At 43.9% G+C, this 20507-nt stretch overlaps 1 protein-coding gene across 1 annotated transcript; it reads right to left on the bottom strand.

Moving 5' to 3' along the window:
* Positions 1 to 12: 12 nt before the first annotated feature.
* CENPT (centromere protein T) lies at positions 13 to 19309 on the bottom strand (the record flags this gene model as incomplete). The annotated part of the gene is made up of 15 exons (XM_083370263.1): positions 13 to 661; positions 2170 to 2274; positions 2554 to 2718; positions 3934 to 4030; positions 5411 to 5644; positions 6105 to 6338; positions 6805 to 7038; positions 8032 to 8265; positions 8726 to 8959; positions 10324 to 10545; positions 11722 to 12279; positions 12475 to 12591; positions 14947 to 15080; positions 16871 to 16964; positions 19114 to 19309. 15 exons carry the CDS (start codon positions 19307 to 19309, stop codon positions 532 to 534), a joined length of 2988 nt encoding a protein of 995 aa, XP_083226389.1. The 3' UTR covers positions 13 to 531.
* Positions 19310 to 20507: the final 1198 nt, after the last annotated feature.

The raw sequence follows: 20507 nt of genomic DNA, 5'->3' as shown, positions 1-20507 counted from the left end.
CTGTGTCCAGAATATGTGTAGCTGAATAGCTGCATAACTGGCATGGAACACCTGTAGCTTAATTTACTGTTCTACTTAAGAACTACATCTACCTAGATTTGGACGTTGACAATCTAAGAAATGGAAGAAAAATAGCTGAGATTACAAAAATGTCATAAGTCAGGTATCTTCAGATACAAGAAAATGTTTAGTAAAATAAGCATAAGACCACACGTTTTTGCTTGCTCAAGAGTACAAAGTTAACAGTTTTATTCCAAATTAATATATGGGTTTTTGTGTTTTTTTTAACAAAATAGAATTTGCAAACCTAGCCTAGGCAGAAAAACGAGGCTCCTCCTGTACCACAGTAACTGAGACACAAAATAAGTGCAATTCAGCATTGTTTGCTTCTCAGATGGTCCCATGCTTAAGTGAAATGCCCTGTAAATGATCTGTCTTACGGATAAATCTACAGCCACTCTAGTCCAGAACATCTTCCTCCGCTGCTTACTCCAAACGAGAAAAGTTCTGGCGTCAAAGTGGTTCAGCTTCTCACTTTGGCTTCTGAGGGATCACTTTGTTCCCACTTGTGGCGATCGGGATCAGCAGCTTCCTGTACTCGAAAGGTAAGTGTCGCTCAACCAGGACATTTAGAGGCATCTTGTCTGTTATCAGTCCTTGCCTGTGCAGAAAGGGGTCGCAAGAAGACAAGAAGAAGCACGCCTGAGACCAGATAGTGGTTGCCTCTTTCCAACAAATCTCCCTAATGCAGGAGTCCCCAATCCCCAGCCCGTGGACTGGTACCGGGCCGCAGCATGCCAGCAACTGGGCCACGCAAACAAAGCCCCATCCACAGGATGCAGGCAGCACCCAAAACCATGCCACGCCCCCCCCCCGGTCCACGGAAAAACCTCTCTCCACGGAACCGGTTCCTGGTGCCCAAAAGGTTGGGGACCTCTGCCCTAATGTAGCCCAGGCCCTTCCAGTTTCCTTTATGGCTTTGTCAACTGTCCTGAGCTACAGGTAGTCCTCAACTTATAACCTCAACAACGGAGCCCAAAACTGATGTTGCCAAGTGAAAAATTTGTTGAGTTTTGCCCCATTTTATGACTTTTCTTGCCCCAGGCTGTTTCTGTGAATCGCTGCAGCTGTTAAAATTAGTAACGTGGTTGTTAAAGTGAGCCTGGCTTTCTCGTTGATTTTGCTTGTCGGAACGTTGCAGACGGTGATCCTATGAACCCCAGGATACTGCAACAGTCAAGTTATCAAGCACCCGAAGGTAAATCACGTGGCCATGGGGATGCTGCGATGGTCATTAAGTGTGAAATATGGTCATAGGTTGTTTTTTTCAGCGCCACTAACTTCGAAAGGTCCCTTAAATAAACTGTCCTCAGTTGAGAGCTCCCTGTACCATTGTATTCTTCTTTGCTGTAATTGCTAAAATTCTGCACTGGCAGTTGCAATGTGTGGCTGTGAAAGTCGGACCATAAGAAAAGCCGAGCGCCAAAGAATTGAGGCCTTTGAGCTACGGTGCTGGAGAAGACTCCTGCGAGTCCCTTGGACTGCAAGGTGATCAAACCGGTCAGTCCTAGAGGAGATCAACCCTGACTGCTCTTTAGAAGGCCAGATCCTGAAGCTGAAACTCAAATACTTTGACCACCTAATGAGAAGGAAGGACTCACTGGAGAAGAGCCTAATGCTGGGAAAGATTGAGGGCAAGAGAAGAAAGGGACGACAGAGAATGAGGTGGCTGGATGGAGTCACTGAAGCAGTAGGCGTGAGCTTAAATGGACTCCAGAAGATGGTAGAGGACAGGAAGGCCTGGAGGAACATTGTCCATAGGGTCGCGATGGGTCCAACACGACTTCGCAGCTAACAACAACAACAGTTCTCTCTGTTGTTCAGCTGTTTGTCCAGAAAGCAAAGAGCGGAGAAACATTAACCCATAATGTTAAGAGCAAGGAAACAGCTGAGGAAAGCCCTCCTCTGCTTTCAAGAACCACCCTCAGTAACCTGGTGTTCTCCAAACAGGTGGCGATTATGACGGTCAGAATTTCCAAGAACTGCGCTGGCTAGGAGTTCTCGCCCCCCAACACCACCATCTGGAGTGCGTTATGGTGGGGAAGCCTCCACCCAAGTATCTTTTTCAGTTGACACGGGGCTCTTGAGACCTTGCAACCCCTCCCTTACCTCTTCATGAGGAGTTCCAGATCAGCTGGCTCTACTATCTTCCGTCGAGCGTGAGACACGTAGGCGTCCAGGTCCTCGCTCAGATGCTTGAAATACACGTTCACGCTGGGGGGAAAAAACGAAGCCCCAAGTCAGTAGGGAGAGTTACAGCAAGGCTCCCCCTCCCAACTCTCCTTTGAAGGCAGGTTACAATGCAAAACCCTCAAGAAAACCTGAAAAGTCTGGTCACAGTTAAAACACCCGTGAGCAGATTTGTTCCTTGGCGAGAAAGCCAGGCATGAGAACAGAAAGAGACAGCAGCACACTTTTTTTGTGTATGTGCTTTTCTCTCAGCTCGGTGTCGTTGGCAAACCTCTTTCTCCAAAGGGGATCGTGGTGACTCACCACCTCTCCACAGCTTCCAAGGCTTCTTTGGTGACTGGCATCTTGACGTGGTGGATGAACATTTTTTTCACCAAGTTGTTGGGCAAGGATGGCTCCTGTTTCCTCCGGCAGGCTTTTTTAGCTGGCTTCGCAACCCGTCGAACCGAATCCTGTTTGACCGGCGACCTCCAAGAAAAATAGCAAAAAGACGGTCTAAGCCAGGGGTCTTCAACCTTGGGTCACCATACGATTTGTGGACTTCAACTGGCTGAGGAATTCTGGGAGTTGAAGTCCACAAGTCATAAAGTGGCCAAGGTTGGGGATCTCTGGTCTAAACAACTGAGTCTACTGCAAGAAGAGGAAACCAAGGACCTGCCAGGTGTTGCAGAAAGCCAAGTGGTCCCAGACGGCATAGCTAACAATCTGGGAGTCCACACATCTGAAACAAGGCTCTAGTGGGTCATGGAAAGCTGTGGGTCTTTTTATCTGGCAGTCAGGGGGAGGCAAAGCCAAGCCCTCATGCCAGCCATACCTCCTACTACATTGCTGGTCACCCTGAACCGTGAGGGGGGCAGCATATAAATGGAAGAAGTAACGCAGGTAGCCCTCAACTGAACCCAATTGAGCCCAAAATTTCGGTTGCTAAGTGAAATATTCATTAAGTGAGTTTGCCCCATTTTATGACCTTTCTTGACACCATTGTTAAAAGTGAATCACTGCAGTTTGTAAGTTAGTAATCAGATTGCGAAGTGAATCCGGCTTCCTTATTGGCTTTGCTTGTCAGAAGGTCGCAAAAGGGGATCACAGGACACCCCCCCCAGGACACTGCGACCGTCGTAAGTATGAACCAAGCGTCTGAATTTTGATCACCTGACCATGGGGATGCTGAAACGGTTTTAAGTGTGAAAAATGGTTGTAAGTCACCTTTTTCAGTGCTGTTGTAACTTGGAACAGTCTAATAATAATAATAATAATAATAATAATAATAATAATAATAATAATAATAATAATAATAATAATAATAATAATAATAATAATAAAGTTGGAAGGGACCTTGGAGGTCTTCTAGTCCAACCCTCCGCTCAAGCAGGAAACCCTATACCATTTCAGACAAATGGCTGGCCAGTCTCTTCTTAAAAACTTCCAGTGTTGGAACATTCACTGCTTCTGGAAGCAGGTTGTTCCACTGGTTAATTGTTGTAACTGTCAGGAAATTTCTCCTTAGTTCTAGGTTGATTCTCTCCTTCATTAGTTTCCATCCGTTGCTTCTTGTCCTGCCTTCCTTATATGTTTTAGCCTCCAGTCCCCTGATCATCTTTGAATGGTTAAGTCGAGGAGGGCCTGTAAATACACAGTGGTTAGGGGGCTAGAGATCTATCTTCCCTACATCCGCATACATACACAGATGCAGCCTCTTTCAGAACCCGTGGGCTGGACAGCAATGGGGTGCAGTGAAAAGCTTTAGCCCGAACAAAGGCTGGTGTGTTGCCAGTTGGTTCTGAGAGAGAAAGGAAAGTAGAATCTCATTATCACTCACCCAAAGCACATGAAACTTCAACAGGCAAGAGAGGAACAGCTGACATAGCAATTGTGTCATGGTTCCGACAGATGGAACTCTTCAAATAGCTTAGAGGCATTGTTTACTTCAAAGAATCTTTGAGTAGTATAACATCAGCACTAAGGTAATCAAAGCCCGCAGCACATAATATCAAAGCACAATTCCCTCCCCCAATTAACTGTCATACATCACATTCCCCAATTAGCTTGAAGCGCCCTCCAGCTCGCCAATTCTTTATCAGCTCTGATTTTAACAACCTTGGTTCTCACGCTAGGTTCAGTGTTATTATGTCTAGCTGGACTCTCATGCACATTCCCCCCCCCCCCTTCCCTGCATCATCTAACTCTAAAAGCGAAAGGAAGAAAATGGCTACATCTCCTTCTGTTGTCAACGCAAAAACATCCAATGTTAGCAGCGTTGACAAATTGTTTATAGCTTCTGTGCGGGGACGGGACTTCCATCTCGTTTACAGATAATCCCAAAGTTACTACAAGTAGTCCTCAATTTATGACTACAACTGAGTTCAAAACGTGATGCTAAGTGAGACGGTTGTTACGTGAACTGTGCCCCATTTTATGGCCTTTCTTGTCACAGTTGTTAAGGGAATCACTGCAGCTGTTAAGTTAGTAACCCGGTTGTAGAAGTGAATGTGGCTTCCCTGTTGCATTGGCTTGTCAGGAGGTTGCAGCAGGGGATCATGTGACCCCGGGGCACCGCAACTGTCATAAATATAAGTCGATACATTTTGATCACATGACCAGGGGGAAGTTCAACAGACGTAAAGTGTGAAAAATGGCCACAAGTCCCTTTTTTTTTAGTGTCATTGTAATTTCACTAGAGTCAGTACACAAACTGCTGTAAGTCAAGGACTAACTGTAAAGGACTAGATTTGGCAGGATTCACATTAAAATGACTTTATTAAAATCTAGAAAGAAGCCTTCTGGAGAAACCCAACTGATGTGAGGAATAATTTGAGAAGAAGTCATGCTTTGGGAGAAAAATATACTGTACTTTCTGAAGCCCAACCATGACAGCCTTAAAAGAATGAAGCTCTCAACATGTGGAACTGATTCAGGATAAGATTAATTTTTAACTGATCTTGAGGTCCCTCAGGATCAATTTCTTATATTAATCAGTTTGAAATGTATCTAATAAGCCACGTTTGCTCCAGCTGAGCTTTACCATTCTACAATTTATCGGCAGCTTGCCATTCAGAATCACTTTTATGTGCGATGATGATGAAGTAAATTAGTTTACCAATATTAAATATGATGATTAATTAAATTAGCTTACCAAATACGATTAAGTCAATTAGCTTACCAATATTCTCAGATTCTGACATCTCCTCAACTTCTGGATTGCCTTCGGCTTCAGACTCCAGAACCTGTTCAATTTCCACATTCCTCGTTTCTTTTGTTTCATTTCTACCGCCTGTTTGTGGATTTGTTCTATCTCTCATTTCCTTAAATTGGGTCCTCTCCAGGCTCTTTGGAGTCTTTCCACTTGCACGACTCTTTGGAGTTACCACTCTAGGACTTTGAGAGATCCCAACAGCTAAAGAGGGGGGAAAAGGAAGAAAAAAAGAAAAGAAAGGAGAAAGATCTTCCATCTCCTTCACAGATAATCCAAAAGTTACTGAAGGATTAATTTTATGGGATTCACGTTAAAATCACTTGCCTTATTAAATTTAGCAAGGCGGCTTCTGGGCAAACCCAAATAATGCGGGGAATCCTTTGGGAGAGGACAATACTTTCTGAAGCCCAACCATGGCAGGCTTAAAAGAATGGCGCTCTCAACATACGGACCTGATTCAGGATAGGATTAATTTCGAAATTGCCTTCGAGGCACCCCAGGATCAATTTCTTAAATTAATCAGTCTGATATGCATCGAATAAGCCAAGTTTGCTCCAGCTGTCCTTTATTACTCTACAAGTTATCAATGTCTTACTGTCCAGTCACTTTTATGTGAGATGGGCAGCTATACAAATAAGATTAAACAAGTAAATTAGCTTACCAATATCCTCAGATTCTGACATCTCCTCCACTTCTGGGTTGCCTTCAGTTTCAAACTCCAGAACCTGTTCAGTTTCCACATTCCTCGACTCTTTTGTTTTATTTCTACCGCCTGTTTGTGGATTTGTTCGATCTCTCATTTCCTTAAATGGGGTCCTCTCCAGGCTCTTTGGAGTCTTTCCACTTGCACGACTCTTTGGAGTTACCACTCTAGGACTTTGAGAGATCCCAACAGCTAAAGAGGAAAAAAAAGGAAGAAAAAAAAAAGAAGAGAGAAAGATCTTCCATCTCCTTCACAGATAATCCGAAAGTTAGTAAAGGATTAATTTTATGGGATTCACGTTAAAATCACTTGCCTTATTAAATTTAGCAAGGTGGCTTCTGGACAAACCCAAATAATGCGGGGAATCCTTTGGGAGAGGATTATACTTTCTGAAGCCCAACCATGGCAGGCTTAAAAGAATGGCGCTCTCAACATACGGACCTGATTCAGGATAGGATTAATTTCAAAACTGCCTTTGAGCCCCCCCCTCTGGCCAGGATCAATTTCTTAAATTAATCAGTCTGATATGCATCGAATAAGCCAAGTTTGCTCCAGCTGTCCTTTATTACTCTACAAGTTATCAACGTCTTGCTGTCCAGTCACTTTTATGTGAGATGGGCAGCTATACAAATAAGATTAAACAAGTAAATTATCTTACCAATGTCCTCAGATTCTGACATCTCCACAGCTTCTGAATTGCCTTCGGCTTCAGACTCCAGAACCTGTTCAGTTTCCACATTCCTCGACTCTTTTGTTTTATTTCTACCGCCTGTTTGTGGATTTGTTCGATCTCTCATTTTCTTAAATGGGGTCCTCTCCAGACTCTTTGGAGTCTTTCCACTTGCACGTCTCTTTGGAGTTACCACTCTAGGACTTTGAGAGATCCCAACAGCTAAAGAGGAAAAAAAAAGGAAGAAAAAAAAGAAAAGAGAAATATCTTCCATCTCCTTCACAGATAATCCGAAAGTTACTAAACGATTAATTTTATGGGATTCACGTTAAAATCACTTGCCTTATTAAATTTAGCAAGGCGGCTTCTGGGCAAACCCAAATAATGTGGAGAATCCTTTGGGAGAGGATTATACTTTCTGAAGCCCAACCATGGCAGGCTTAAAAGAATGGCGCTCTCAACATACGGACCTGATTCAGGATAGGATTAATTTCAAAAGTGCCTTTGAGTCCCCCCCCCCCGACACTCTGGCCAGGATTAATTTCTTACGTTAATCTGGTTAACTAAAGTCAGCAGTGTGGGGCACAAAGAAAAAAATGCTAATACAATCCTTCGTTGTATAAACAAAGGCCTATAATCAAAATCATGTGAAGTATTACTACTGCTTTATAAAGCCTTAGTAAGACCACACCTGGAATACTACTTCCAGTTTTGGTCACCACATTACAAAAAAGATGTTGATACTTTGGGAAAAGAGCAGAGAAGAGCAACCAAGACGATTAAAGGTCTGGAGTCTAAACATACGGAGAATGGTTTCAAACCTTGGGTATGGCTAGTACAGAGGAAAGAAGAACTAGGGGTGACATGATAACAGCATTTCAGTGTTTCAGGGGCTGCCACAAAGAAGAGGGGATCAACTTTTTTTCCCCAAAGCCCCAGAAAGCAAGACAAGAAGCAATGGATGGAAACTAATCGAGGAGAGAAGCAACCTGGAATTAGGGAGAAACTTTCTAACAGTGAGAACAATGAACAAGTGGAACAGCTTGCCACCAGAAGTTGCGGGTGCTTCATCACTGGTGGTTTTTAAGAAGAGACTGGACAGCCACTTGTCTGAAATGGTGTAGAGTTTCCTGCCTGAGCCGCGGGTTGGACTAGAAGACCTCCAAGGTCCCTTCCAGTTCTGTTCTGATTAAATAAATAAATAAATTATCTTACCAATGTCCTCAAATTCTGACATCTCCACAGCTTCTGAATTGCCTTCGGCTTCAGACTCCAGAACCTGTTCAGTTTCCACATTCCTCGACTCTTTTGTTTTATTTCTACCGCCTGTTTGTGGATTTGTTCTATCTCTCATTTCCTTAAATGGGGTCCTCTCCAGGCTCTTTGGAGTCTTTCCACTTGCACGACTCTTTGGAGTTACCACTCTAGGACTTTGAGAGATCCCAACAGCTAAAGACGAAAAAAAAAGAAGAAAAAAAGAAAAGAAAGGAGAAAGATCTTCCATCTCCTTCACAGATAATCCGAAAGTTACTAAAGGATTAATTTTATGGGATTCACGTTAAAATCACTTGCCTTATTAAATTTAGCAAGGCGGCTTCTGGGCAAACCCAAATAATGCGGAGAATCCTTTGGGAGAGGATTATACTTTCTGAAGCCCAACCATGGCAGGCTTAAAAGAATGGCGCTCTCAACATACGGACCTGATTCAGGATAGGATTAATTTCGAAATTGCCTTCGAGGCACCCCAGGATCAATTTCTTAAATTAATCAGTCTGATATGCATCGAATAAGCCAAGTTTGCTCCAGCTGTCCTTTATTACTCTACAAGTTATCAACGTCTTGCTGTCCAGTCACTTTTATGTGAGATGGGCAGCTATACAAATAAGATTAAACAAGTAAATTATCTTACCAATGTCCTCAGATTCTGACATCTCCACAGCTTCTGAATTGCCTTCGGCTTCAAACTCCAGAATCTGTTCAGTTTCCACATTCCTCGATTCTTTTGTTTTATTTCTACCGCCTGTTTGTGGATTTGTTCGATCTCTCATTTCCTTAAATGGGGTCCTCTCCAGGCTCTTTGGAGTCTTTCCACTTGCACGTCTCTTTGGAGTTACCACTCTAGGACTTTGAGAGATCCCAACAGCTAAAGAGGGAAAAATTAGGAGAGAAAGGAGACACATTTAACAAGTAGCTTTTTAAAACAAGGGCTGCTGGCATGTGTTACTGAGTCTATTACTGTTTTGAGATCCTTTCCCAATAGTCCACACTTCCTCTTTATTCATGTGTAAAGGTTCATCTCAAAGTATCATCTGGCAGAAGACAGCCAGGAGCTATTGCTGCTTTACCTTCTGTGCGCAACTCACCCCCGTTTCAGGGATTAGAGGACTGGAGGCTAAAACATACAAAGAACGGTTGTTGGGTAGGTCTAGTTTAATGAAAAGAAGGACTAGGGATAACATGAATGCAGTGTTCCAATATCTCAGGGGCTGCCCCAAAGAAGAGGGAGTCAAGCTAGTCTCCAAAGCCCCTGAAGGCAGGACAAGATGCAATGGATGGAAACTAACCAAGGAGAGAAGCAACCTAGAACTAAGGAGAAATTTCCTGACAGTCAGAACAAATAACGAGTAGAACAACCTACCTCCAATAGCTGTGAACGCTCCAACTCTGGAAGTTTTAAAGAAGAGATTAAACAACCATTTGTCTGAAATGATACAGGGCTTCCTGCCTGAGCAGGGGTTGGACTGGAAGACCTCCAAGGTCCCTGGCAACTCTGTGAATCTGTGATTGAGATATTGCTAGATGCCACTCGCTTGTCTTGGGTTCTCTGTCGCATTAACGTACGGATTCTTTAACCTCCATAAAATTATACTTGCCTGGGTTCATATCATAACTCATAAGCTAGGAGTTGGGCAGATTTTAGTATTCTGGGGAAGATAATGAAAAGCATACAGAAGGTGGATTTCCCAGGCTTTTGGAGGTATTGGGGTGGGGTTTTTTTTGTTTTGTTTTGTTTTAAATCCATGTTTATTTTAAGTCTTAGATGAAACTTCTGGAGTATTTCCCATCCTCAAAGTCACAAAACAAAGCCAACTTTCAGGAGCTTTATTTAGAATTGCTCTGGAAATCCCACCAAAAAAGAAAAGATTGAATTCACAACATACATTAAAGTTAAACCAAAAGCAAATGATTATATACCTTAGTTCAAGGCATCACTCCAGCCCTGAGTTAAGAGCTCTAAATTCAGTATTCTCTACACTGTCACTCCCCGGTGATTGAGACAGGATTCTTTCCCTGATCTAACTGGAGATGATGGGAACTGAACCTGGGTTCCACACATGTAAGGATTAAGTGGAGGCTCCTAATTAATGACGTGGAGGCAGGACATGTTTCAAGGCAATTATTCAGAGTGGTGCAAGACAGTGTACCTCCATTCACAGCGGCTTTTCACATAATTCTTGCAAAAGCTTCCACACGCCTATTGGCTAACTATCAGCCACGTACACTTACTTTTTTCATGAAGGGAAAATCCTTTCTCCAGGCCAACCTTAGCCAGACTCTGCCCTGCAACTGCTGGGACAAGGTTATCCAGCTCCTGGGTGATGTGTGCCACCAACTCATTCACTGAACGCCTGACGGTTTTTCTACTCAGCCAATTTGAGAAACTGCTTTGAAATGCTTCTGGGATCTCAGCATCTGATGTTGGGGTGGATGACCTTCTTGCACCCAGGCCTAGATTAGCAGAATTAAGAAACAGTCACAAATATTCAGGCATAAAGATGAATAATAATAATAATAACAACAACAACAACAACAACAATAATAATAATAATAATGATGATGATAATACCAATACCAAAAGGCGGTTTTGAAGGTTACACTACTACAGGGATAGGCAACCTTGGCTCTTTTATGACTCGTGGACTTCAACTCCCAGAATTCCTGAGCCAGCCACGCTGAGGGGAAAGGGAGAGGTTTCCAAGCTGAGCCATGCTGCCTCAGGAATTCTGGGAGTTGAAGTCCACGAATCATAATAGAGCCAAGGTTGCCTACCCCTGGCCTAGGCCTAGGCCGCTTTATGACTTGTGGACTTCAACTCCCAGAATTCCTGAGCCAGCCACACTGAGGGGAAAGGGAGAGGTTTCCAAGCTGAGCCATGCCGCCTCAGGAATTCTGGGAGTTGAAGTCCACGAGTCATAAAAGAGCCGAGGTTGCCTGCACTAGTACCTTATTCTGGATCCACTCCAGGCATTTTTTCAATTTTTGGAAGCAAGAGAAGATTCCATGTCCCCAAGAGGCTTTTTCAAAAGGCAACGGGGCTTTGTTTTTCCTTGAAGACAAGTTTGGCTTCTCACCCAAGAAGCGTCTTCAGTCTTGACTCAAAACTGAAGACGCTTCTTGGGTGAGAAGGCAAACGTCTTCAAGGAAAAACAAATAGAGCCCCGTTGCCTTTTGAAAAAGCACCTTTGGGACAGCCCCGACCTGGAGGACTGAGAATCTCCATAGACAAACGCTTCCAAGCCATCTACCAACGTGGAGAGAAAAATAATTGCAAAGCATAGATCAGAGCTCCCCAACCTTTCCGCCTTTGTGGACCCGGGTCGGGTGAGGAGAGAGGATGGTTCCGCACTCAGGGCGGGAAGCATGTGAGCTCGCAGTTGCATTTGTACGAACGGCGTGCCGGCGCGCCTGCCGCTCACGCAAATGGAGCGCGCGGGCATGTGTTTGCCTGCTGCTCATGCAAGTGGGGATGCCCGTGTGCACCCATACGCTCACCCGCTACTTCCACGGCCCGGTTCCGAACAGCCCACAGCCCAGCAACGGGCCCCGGTCCGGACTTTGGGGACCCCTGGCAGAGAGTGATATATGAAGGCATTTTTTTCCCCTCAAGCCCAGCAACTAACCTACCAGTCTTCAAAGGCTCTTGGGGAGTGGAGAGTTCCTCATCAGGACTGTTTCCGTGAAAAAACTTTTGCTGTTGCCTTTGAGGCATGACTATTCTTTCCTGGGAAATGCTTTCCATGCTGCTGGCATCTTCAGTTCCTGGACTTAACTTCTCCTTTCCCTGACTGGGACTCAATCCTTTTCCTGCCTCCTCTGGGCTCTCTTGGCACCTTCCTTTGGAACGATCGTCCTTCTCTTCCGCGCATTCGGTTTCTGCCTCAACTGTCCTTTTGCTTCCTGGCGTCAGGATTTCCTTTGGGATGCTGCTTTCAGGCACTTTTTCAACTTCCGCGTCAGATATTTTGTCCTGTCTTTCTAACCGTGTTTGGCTAAGAGATGGCGCCCTCCTACCACCGAAAGATGGCCTTGCCAAATCCGGTTCTGGCAGGACATTAGACAGCTCCATGTCATTCTCCTCGCTGGAATGAGGTGGGAGAAAGAGTTCTGTCTCCACCGACTGAGCCTCGGTGTTGTTGGATTGGAGCGTTGTCGTTTTCTGGTCTTCGGGATAGTTTTCTGCTGCTGGCAACAATTTAAGCAAAAGTTAGCCCTTTGGATGGAAATATAACACTGATTTCACGGGGGGGGGGGGTTGCTTCTCGATACCATCTCAGGTTCAGTTGATTCTGTCTCCATTGCAACCCATTCTGATCTCTCAGTTCCCAGATTGTGCTCTAACAAACACACCAAAACAAAAATACCCCAAATCGGACTCACCGTCTTTGATCTGCAACAAGTCTTGTTCAAGACCCCCTTCAAAATCCTTCAAATTAACTCTTCGGTAGTGTTTGGGCCTACGCAGCAAGCCTTTTTTCCCAGCAGACATCAATGGCGCTGGGGTTGTAAAAGAGATCTGAAGAGACCTGAGAACGGAACAGCAGACAGCGCTAGCATTTAGACTTATATACCGCTTCAGAGTGCTTTTACAGCCCTCTCTAAGCGGTTTACAGAGCCAGCCTATTGCCCCCCCCCGACAATCTCGGTCCTCATTTTACCGACTTCGGAAGGATGGAAGGCTGAGTCAACCTTGAGCCGGTCAGGATCGAACTGCTGGCACTGGGCAGAGTCAGACTGCAATACCGCATTCTAACCACTGCGCCATCATGACTCACATCAGATCCAGTCCATCTAGCAGTGATTGGATCTTGCTGGATATTAAGATCTTCAAGAGCAGAACTTCTCAAGGTACCCCTTTTCTGAGATCCATTTAGCCAGGATTAAACCATTTCCTGCATCATTCTCAGCCTACAGATTGCCGACCTCCCAAGAACTACATTTGCTCCTCATTTTCCATGCCTTTGAAAAATCAGCTGAGTTGCATCTCTTTAGATGGGCTTTTAAATGATGCCAGTTTGAATACAGGCAATCCTCGACTTGCAATAGTTCATTTAATGACCGTTCAAAGTTACAACAGCCCTGAAAAATGTGACTTATGGCCATTTTCTGCAGTTACGACCTTTACAGCATCCCCATGGTCACATGATTTACATTCAGATGCTTGGCAATGGGTTTATATTTATGACGGCTGCAGTGTCCTGAGCCCATATGATCCCCTTTTGTGACCTTCTGACAAGCAAAGTCAATGAGGAAGGCAGATTCACTTAACATCGGGTTACTAACTTATCAACTGCACTGATTCACTTAACAGCTGTGGGAAGGAAGGCCGTAAAATGGGGCAAAACTCAACAGAAATTTGGGGCTCAACTGTGCTCATACGTCGGGCGCTACCTACACTTGTCAGCTTAATGCTATTGCAAATACTTCCTTGCGTGTTTAATTGACAGCAGTAAAAGTTTAACCGAGCAGGGTGGCAAAATATAAATAGAACCCATGAATGAAATATAATAAATGTCAACAATATTCAATATGTAAATCATAACCAACAACTGGAACAAAATTACCTGTGCCTACAGCTGCTTTGCAACATATAGAAAGCTCAATGCTACACAGTAGCCCACCAACTTTTACCCTGCCATAATATAGGAATATACTAAATTTAAGCCTTGTTTGACTTGGGAAAGTGGAAACACGGTTCATGGGCTAAGACTCTCCACTCTTTGTACTGACTGTGGCACTATCACAGGAAAACAAGTATTTTCACAATTTCTGCCATCCTGACAAGTCACCCCCATCTGCCAAGCATCTAGAGCAGACATGTCAAACACAAGGCCCGGGGGCCAGATCCGGCCCGCCAAGTGGTTTCATGTGGCCCGTGAAGCCATCCTGGAAACAGTGAGGGAACAGCCCCCACTGCCTTGGCCCTGGCCCAGAGACCCTCCTTCCACCAGAGACCCTCAGATCTGTCCCACTCCTGCCCAGGCCGCCATAGGCACCCTTGATGCGAACGCTGTAGAGCTGTCCACGCCCACCCAGTAGGCCATACGTACTCTAGCTGCACCCAACCAGTAGGCCACGCCCACCCAGGCCATGCCCACCCGGCCCCCTGAGGGCAACCGCAATGCTGATGCGGCCCTCAATGAAATTGAGTTTGACACCCCTGATCTAGAGGCAAAGGAAGCAACCATAGTTTGAGTGCAACCAAAAAAAGAATTGCAACCTACTGTGTCAAAGATGTTTGGTCCAGCAAACCCTGATCTGCAAAGAGAGATTAAAATATATTAGATGGCCTGCTTCTATGTGGAAGTCTTACTACTGAAATACTAATTAATGAATAAGCAGAGCTAGTCATTAGAAGTCAATGAAATCACTGTCTAAAGTAGGATAAATAGTTTATTCTATTTATTGCCAGGACCGGGATTTTTGTTAACTTCACGTCACCGTTCTACTTTAGGGGACCTGAGAATAATTTGGATCTGCTTTAATCTGAGCAATGTCATTGCAGCATGTCATTTGAGCATTCTTCAGCTTTATAGAGAAAGTAATCAGCAGTAATACTGATTCCCAGGAGAATCTACAGTAATAAATATGTTTACTGGCTATCTATTTCACAAGCCAGGCATGTCCTCTTCCTTGGAATACATTAGCTGGCCATAATATAGACATTACTGTCTCTTACTTCTTCTGACCATTATCTGATCTCCATAAAGAAGAGTGCTATGATCCAGGCTAACAAATCCTTAGGTAATTTTCTTAACACTTTAACCTGACTTATAGGATGTCAAAAACATAAGAGCGACTCTTTCCTTTATTTCTTTAAGCAAAACATTTAAAAAAACATCCAAAACTTACCTGTGCTGAAGTGAAACTGGTTATTCAGATCTCTTTCAAATACGGAGAGACGGACCTTTTTCGATCTCGTTGGATGCCGTGCAATCTTAGATTTCTGTCTCTGAGAGAGGTCTGACGGGCTGACTTCTAGACTGCTAAAGATCGACAAGACAGAGCTAGCAGAATACTGTTCTCGAAGGACAAGCCTTCATAGTGCTTAAACCAAAGCCTAACTAATTCTAGGTGCACTGAAAGTACATATACCGTGCATCAATATGTCTTGTTTCATTTTTAATCCATGCAGAGCCTGACAAAGACAGCTACAATACTTCCCTTTGTTAGATAATAGGGAAAATATAGGGATAATAGGGCAAGTCCTTAAAGAGATGGGCATACCAGACCATCTTATTTGTCTCTTGAGAAATCTATATGCGGGCCAAGAAGCAACAGTGAGAACTGGACACGGAACCACTGATTGGTTCAAAATTGGGAAAGGAGTCTGGCAAGGCTGTATACTGTCGCCTTGCCTATTTAACTTATATGCAGAGCACATCATGAGAAAGGCAGGGCTAGATGAATCAAAAGTTGGAATTAAGATTGCCGGAAGAAACATCAACAATCTAAGATATGCAGATGATACCACTCTAATGGCAGAAAGTGAAGAAGAACTAAAGAGCCTCTTGTTGCGGGTGAAGAAGGAGAGTGCAAAACTTGGGTTGAAACTAAACATTAAGAAAACCAAGATCATGGCATCTGGCCCTCTCAATTCCTGGCAAATAGATGGGGAAGAAATGGAGGTAGTGACAGATTTTATTTTCCTGGGCTCCAAGATCACCGCAGATGGGGACTGTAGCCAAAAAATTAAAAGACGCTTGCTCCTGGGGAGGAAAGCCATGGCAAATCTAGACAGCACACTAAAAAGCAGAGACATCACCCTGTCAACAAAAGTGCGTATAGTCAAGGCTATGGTCTTCCCAGTTGCAATGTATGGCAGTGAAAGTTGGACCATAAGAAAGGCTGAGCGCCAAAGAATTGAAGCCTTTGAACTATGGTGCTGGAGAAGACTCCTGCGAGTTCCTTGGACTGCAAGGCGATCAAACCGGTCAGTCCTAGAGGAGATCAACCCTGACTGCTCTTTAGAAGGCCAGATCCTGAAGCTAAAACTCAAATACTTTGGCCACCTAATGAGAAGGAAGGACTCACTGGAGAAGAGCCTAATGCTGGGAAAGATTGAGGGCAATAGAAGAAGGGGATGACAGAGAATGAGGTGGCTGGATGGAGTCATTGAAGCAGTAGGTGTGAGTTTAGATGGACTCCAGAAGATGGTAGAGGACAGGAAGGCCTGGAGGAACATTGTCCATAGGGTCGCGATGGGTCGGACACGACTTCGCAACTAACAACAACAACAACAGGGAAAATAATTTATTCAGTGAGGACCAAACTAAGCAGTTATTATTCAGGAGTAGTACATAACTGCCAGTAAGTGAGTCCACATACTATGTAAAGATGTGATTTGACTGATTTGCAGTGGATGCCACATAATACAAAAAAAAAAAATCTAATGAGATTTTAGCAACCTAAGTTCTCAGAACTCACAAAAGCAGGCCATTAAAAGTATCATATTTTTATTAACAATTTAGTCAATAAAATTTATTAATTAAATAATAACACAAGTAATAAACTAATAAATTATTAATTCCTTGCTTGAATGCATTTAAGTAGCCATTTCTTGGCTGATTCCAAGAGAAACAGAAATAATTTTATTTAAGACTTGGTTTGGGGCCTTAAAATTTCTGCTTTTAAGGTCCATGCCCATTGCAGAGAAATGAGGATTTCTCTGTTTTTGCCTTTTGAGAGCTGCAATTTTACATTACGATCCTAGTGTGTTACTCAGAACATTGTAGCCTTTATTGTAGTCAATTGACTACACAAAGGAATTACTTACATGGAAGAATCAGTCTTCTCGGGAAATTGGAAAATTGTATCAATTGGTTTTGGAGAATCAGGTTTCTCAGAAACAAGAGGAGAAACAACTGTCTCTGTGGAAAAAAACAAACTGAACATTATTTCAGCAAGAGCTCTAATTCAACAGTGCTTCAAAACCACAGCTGTCATTGCCCTATGAGTTCTCTTCTCATAAACAAACACTATCGTTCATCCTGTCACCTTCTGAAGAACATTTCATTTTTAAATCTTCAAGTTGCAAACTGTTCTATTTACTTGAGGATTATATTGGTTTCAGAAACACACTGAGCATACAGTGATGGATGATGGATAGTATTCTAGATTGTCTATGGCAGACATGTCAAACACAAGGCCCGGGGGCTGGATGCGGCCCGCGAAGTGGTTAAATGCGGCCCGCGAGCCATCCTCAAAACAGTGAGGGAACAGCCCCCACTGCCTTGGCCCAGAGACCCTCCTTCTGCCAGAGACCCTGAGATCTGTCCCACTCCTGCCCAGGCCCCCATAGGCACCCTTGATGCCAACGATGTAGAGCTGGCCATGCCCACCCAGTAGGCCATATGCACTCTAGCCACGCCCACCCAGTAGGCCACGCCCACCCTGGCCACACCCAGCCAGCCCCTTGAGGGCAACCGCAATGCTGATGCGGCCCTCAATGAAATTGAGTTTGACACCCCTGGTCTATTGAGATTCTAAGTCATCCAGGTTATGTTTATCCCAAAGGTGCTTTTTCAAAAGGCAACTGGACTTTGTTTTTCCTTGAGGATGTTTCGCTTCTCATCCAAGAAGCTTCTTCAGTTTGCTTCTTGAGTGAGAAGCGAAACATCTTCAAGGAAAAACAAAGGAAGTCCAATTGCCTTTTGAAAAAGCACCTTTGGAACAATATCGTAGACTATTCCTCTCATTTGCTATAAAACAAAGACACAACGGACTCTGGGTGGGGAGAGTTTGCTAGCCATCCTTCTGGATGTGGAACATATTGTAGCTAATAAACACTGTGCAAGTTAAGATGGTGAACGTTCAAAATGCAGGTTATCCTTTCAAAATTTTAAACTGTCACTGAAGCATTTCATTTTTTATGTGTTTGTTGTTACAGGTTTCTGGGTCTTTGTTGTTGTGAGTAGCCTGTAATTAGCAATGACTGTTTTATCTGTAATTCTATACTTCTCCAATGCAACATGACTTGAAGCGTTGCCCTACTTACGTGTCTGTAGGACCTTCTTCAAAACGGTTCGAGGTGTTACAAAATCCATCAATGCAGAGGTGGTAGGTGCATGGTAAGCCACAGATCTTTGATGATTTAAGGGTACAGCCTGAAATAAAAACAGCCCAGAGAAGGTGATTGCAATTGTAAAAGACAAGTGGCAATGATGCATTCCACTAATTCAATACCAGAATTCATGAATACAAACAATTAAGCAAGGACATCACCTCTTATTCTGCTTATTACATAAAAATTAGGCCGAACAAGACTGTATTTTGTGGAGATTTATATTGTCATGTAATATAAAGCCATGGAATACATCTTATAGTTTATATGTTTCTTTTTCTTCACCCTACACGCTAAAACAATGGCTGCATAATGTTATTTTAGCCTAATCTAGTACATCATACAAGGCAAGTCATTTTCCCTAAAGGAAAGCTTTGGAGTTCTCTCTTAAACAACTATGCCTGGGTCTATTGCTCCTTGACAATGTCTTTCTAGAAAGCACAAGGTGAGAAACAATTCTGTCTTTACTCTGGAAACATACAAGGAGATTGTTGCCCATAAATAGTCAGATCTCAGATTTTCAGGCTTACTCAGATGGACAGACAGGCTTATTCCTGGATTTCAGAACTCAGTGGGAGAAGGCTCACCACCATAATTACAGTGACCATATGCCCTCTATTATAAAGGATATTCCTTTATTTCGGAGGGCTGTCATTTAGATTCATTTTTTTCCTTGCTTTTGTTCTTGAACGTTCCTTTGTAAAGCAATTTGTAAACCTAAACAATTAGGATTTTCCCCCCTCAATTTTTATGAGCTTTCCCCTCCCCCCCCCCAGATTTGCCCCCTTTTCAGGCTGGACCTTCGTTTTTCTTTTCATGAAAAGATGCTCACGCTAGATATAATCCTTCTGGAGTCTCGCAAGGAGGGCCATATTGGGAATGGGAACGGTAGAACAGCACAGGAAGAGAGGGAGGAGGGCTGGGGATGATAGGAACTGGAGTCCTCCCCACCCCACCTATACTGAAAGATTGCTTATGGCACGTCGAGCCGGGAAAAGCAACGCTTCTCTGGTCGGGTTGCCGGGAGAAGCCGATGCCGGCGCCGCCCAAGCCTCCTAGTCCCCGCACCTTCTGGCTAGCCAACCGCAGCGACCTCCTGCGCCCTTGCGGTTCCCCCTCCGGCTGTTTTCGCAGGCTCCTCCGGCTGGCCATGGCTCGCCCACCGAGACCGTTGCGAGTCAGGAACGAGCCCTCGGGCGCTCTGCAAAGTCCTCTCCCGCGTCGGAATTCAAGCAGACGCCGCAGCTGAGCAACTCTCGCGAGAACGCTCCAACCTTCCCTTGCCTCGCATGGGCCGCAGGGAGATGGAGTTCCTGATAGAGCCCGCCCGGACGTGGGATTATTTCCATTCCTAACATTTCTTGTTTCCCCACCAAAGCGCGGGGTTTTGCACCGCAGGGTGGGGTCGAGTTCGAGAAAGCTATTCTGCCACATCTGGGATAAGGAGACAGGGGGTCCTTGGGAAGAAGAAGAAGAAGAAGAAGAAGAAGAAGAAGAAGAAGAAGAAGAAGAAGAAGAAGAAGAAGAAGAAGAAGAAGAAGAAGAAGAAGAAGAAGAAGAAGAAGAAGAAGAAGAAGAAGAAAGCTGGCTTGCATCTTTTTTTAATAGGAGGGAATTCTGACATCCAATCATCCCGCAGTAACTGTGCAATTGCTCTTCTGTGCAATCTTGAAAAGGTTCGGGATTCCAGTTCTCTTTTACAGTTACCAGTTGCACCCTTGTCCATCTGCTTGAAGGCAAGCATTTTCCGCTGGAACGCTCCATTAGAAGGCCTTCCATGAAATATAGGATCTGCACTATTGATGTTGATTTTTTAAATTTTTTTTAAAAAACTTTTTAAAACAGGACTGTTCTGAAATGACTGGGGATTAATAGAGGAGTCAGCAAAGTAATTAAATACTGAGTGAAAGTTCTTGCTGAGTGAAGATACCTCAATGTTACAATTTTATGCTTGTAAATACAGTCTGACTGTATTTTTGTCCTTTTATGATTGTGTATTTATATATTGCTGCTTTTGAGCTAAACTTGGTTAATGCAAGATTTAAAACCTAGTTAATTAAATGCTTACTAGATAGAAATATTGAACACTGGGAGGAAAAGGCACTGAGTAATAACTGGAGAATTTCATGAAATTGTAGATAATCATTATTCAAGATCATTAATTAGTAATGGAAGTGGCTTTTAGAGGGCATTAAAAATAGCTAGAGAGCCAGTCTGATGAAGGGCTTAAGCACCAGGCTAGAAAGCAGAGACTTGTAAGTTCTAGTTCTGCTTTAGGCTGGGTGATATTGGGCCAGTCACTATCTCTCAGCCTTAGGAAACAGGCAATGGCAAACCACATCCAAAATCT

Source organism: Vipera ursinii (assembly GCF_947247035.1).
Source record: "Vipera ursinii genome assembly, chromosome: 10".
Lineage (NCBI taxonomy): Eukaryota > Metazoa > Chordata > Lepidosauria > Squamata > Viperidae > Vipera > Vipera ursinii.
The sequence above is the reverse complement of the archived record's forward strand: the minus strand, read 5'-3'. Positions and strand labels throughout refer to the sequence as shown.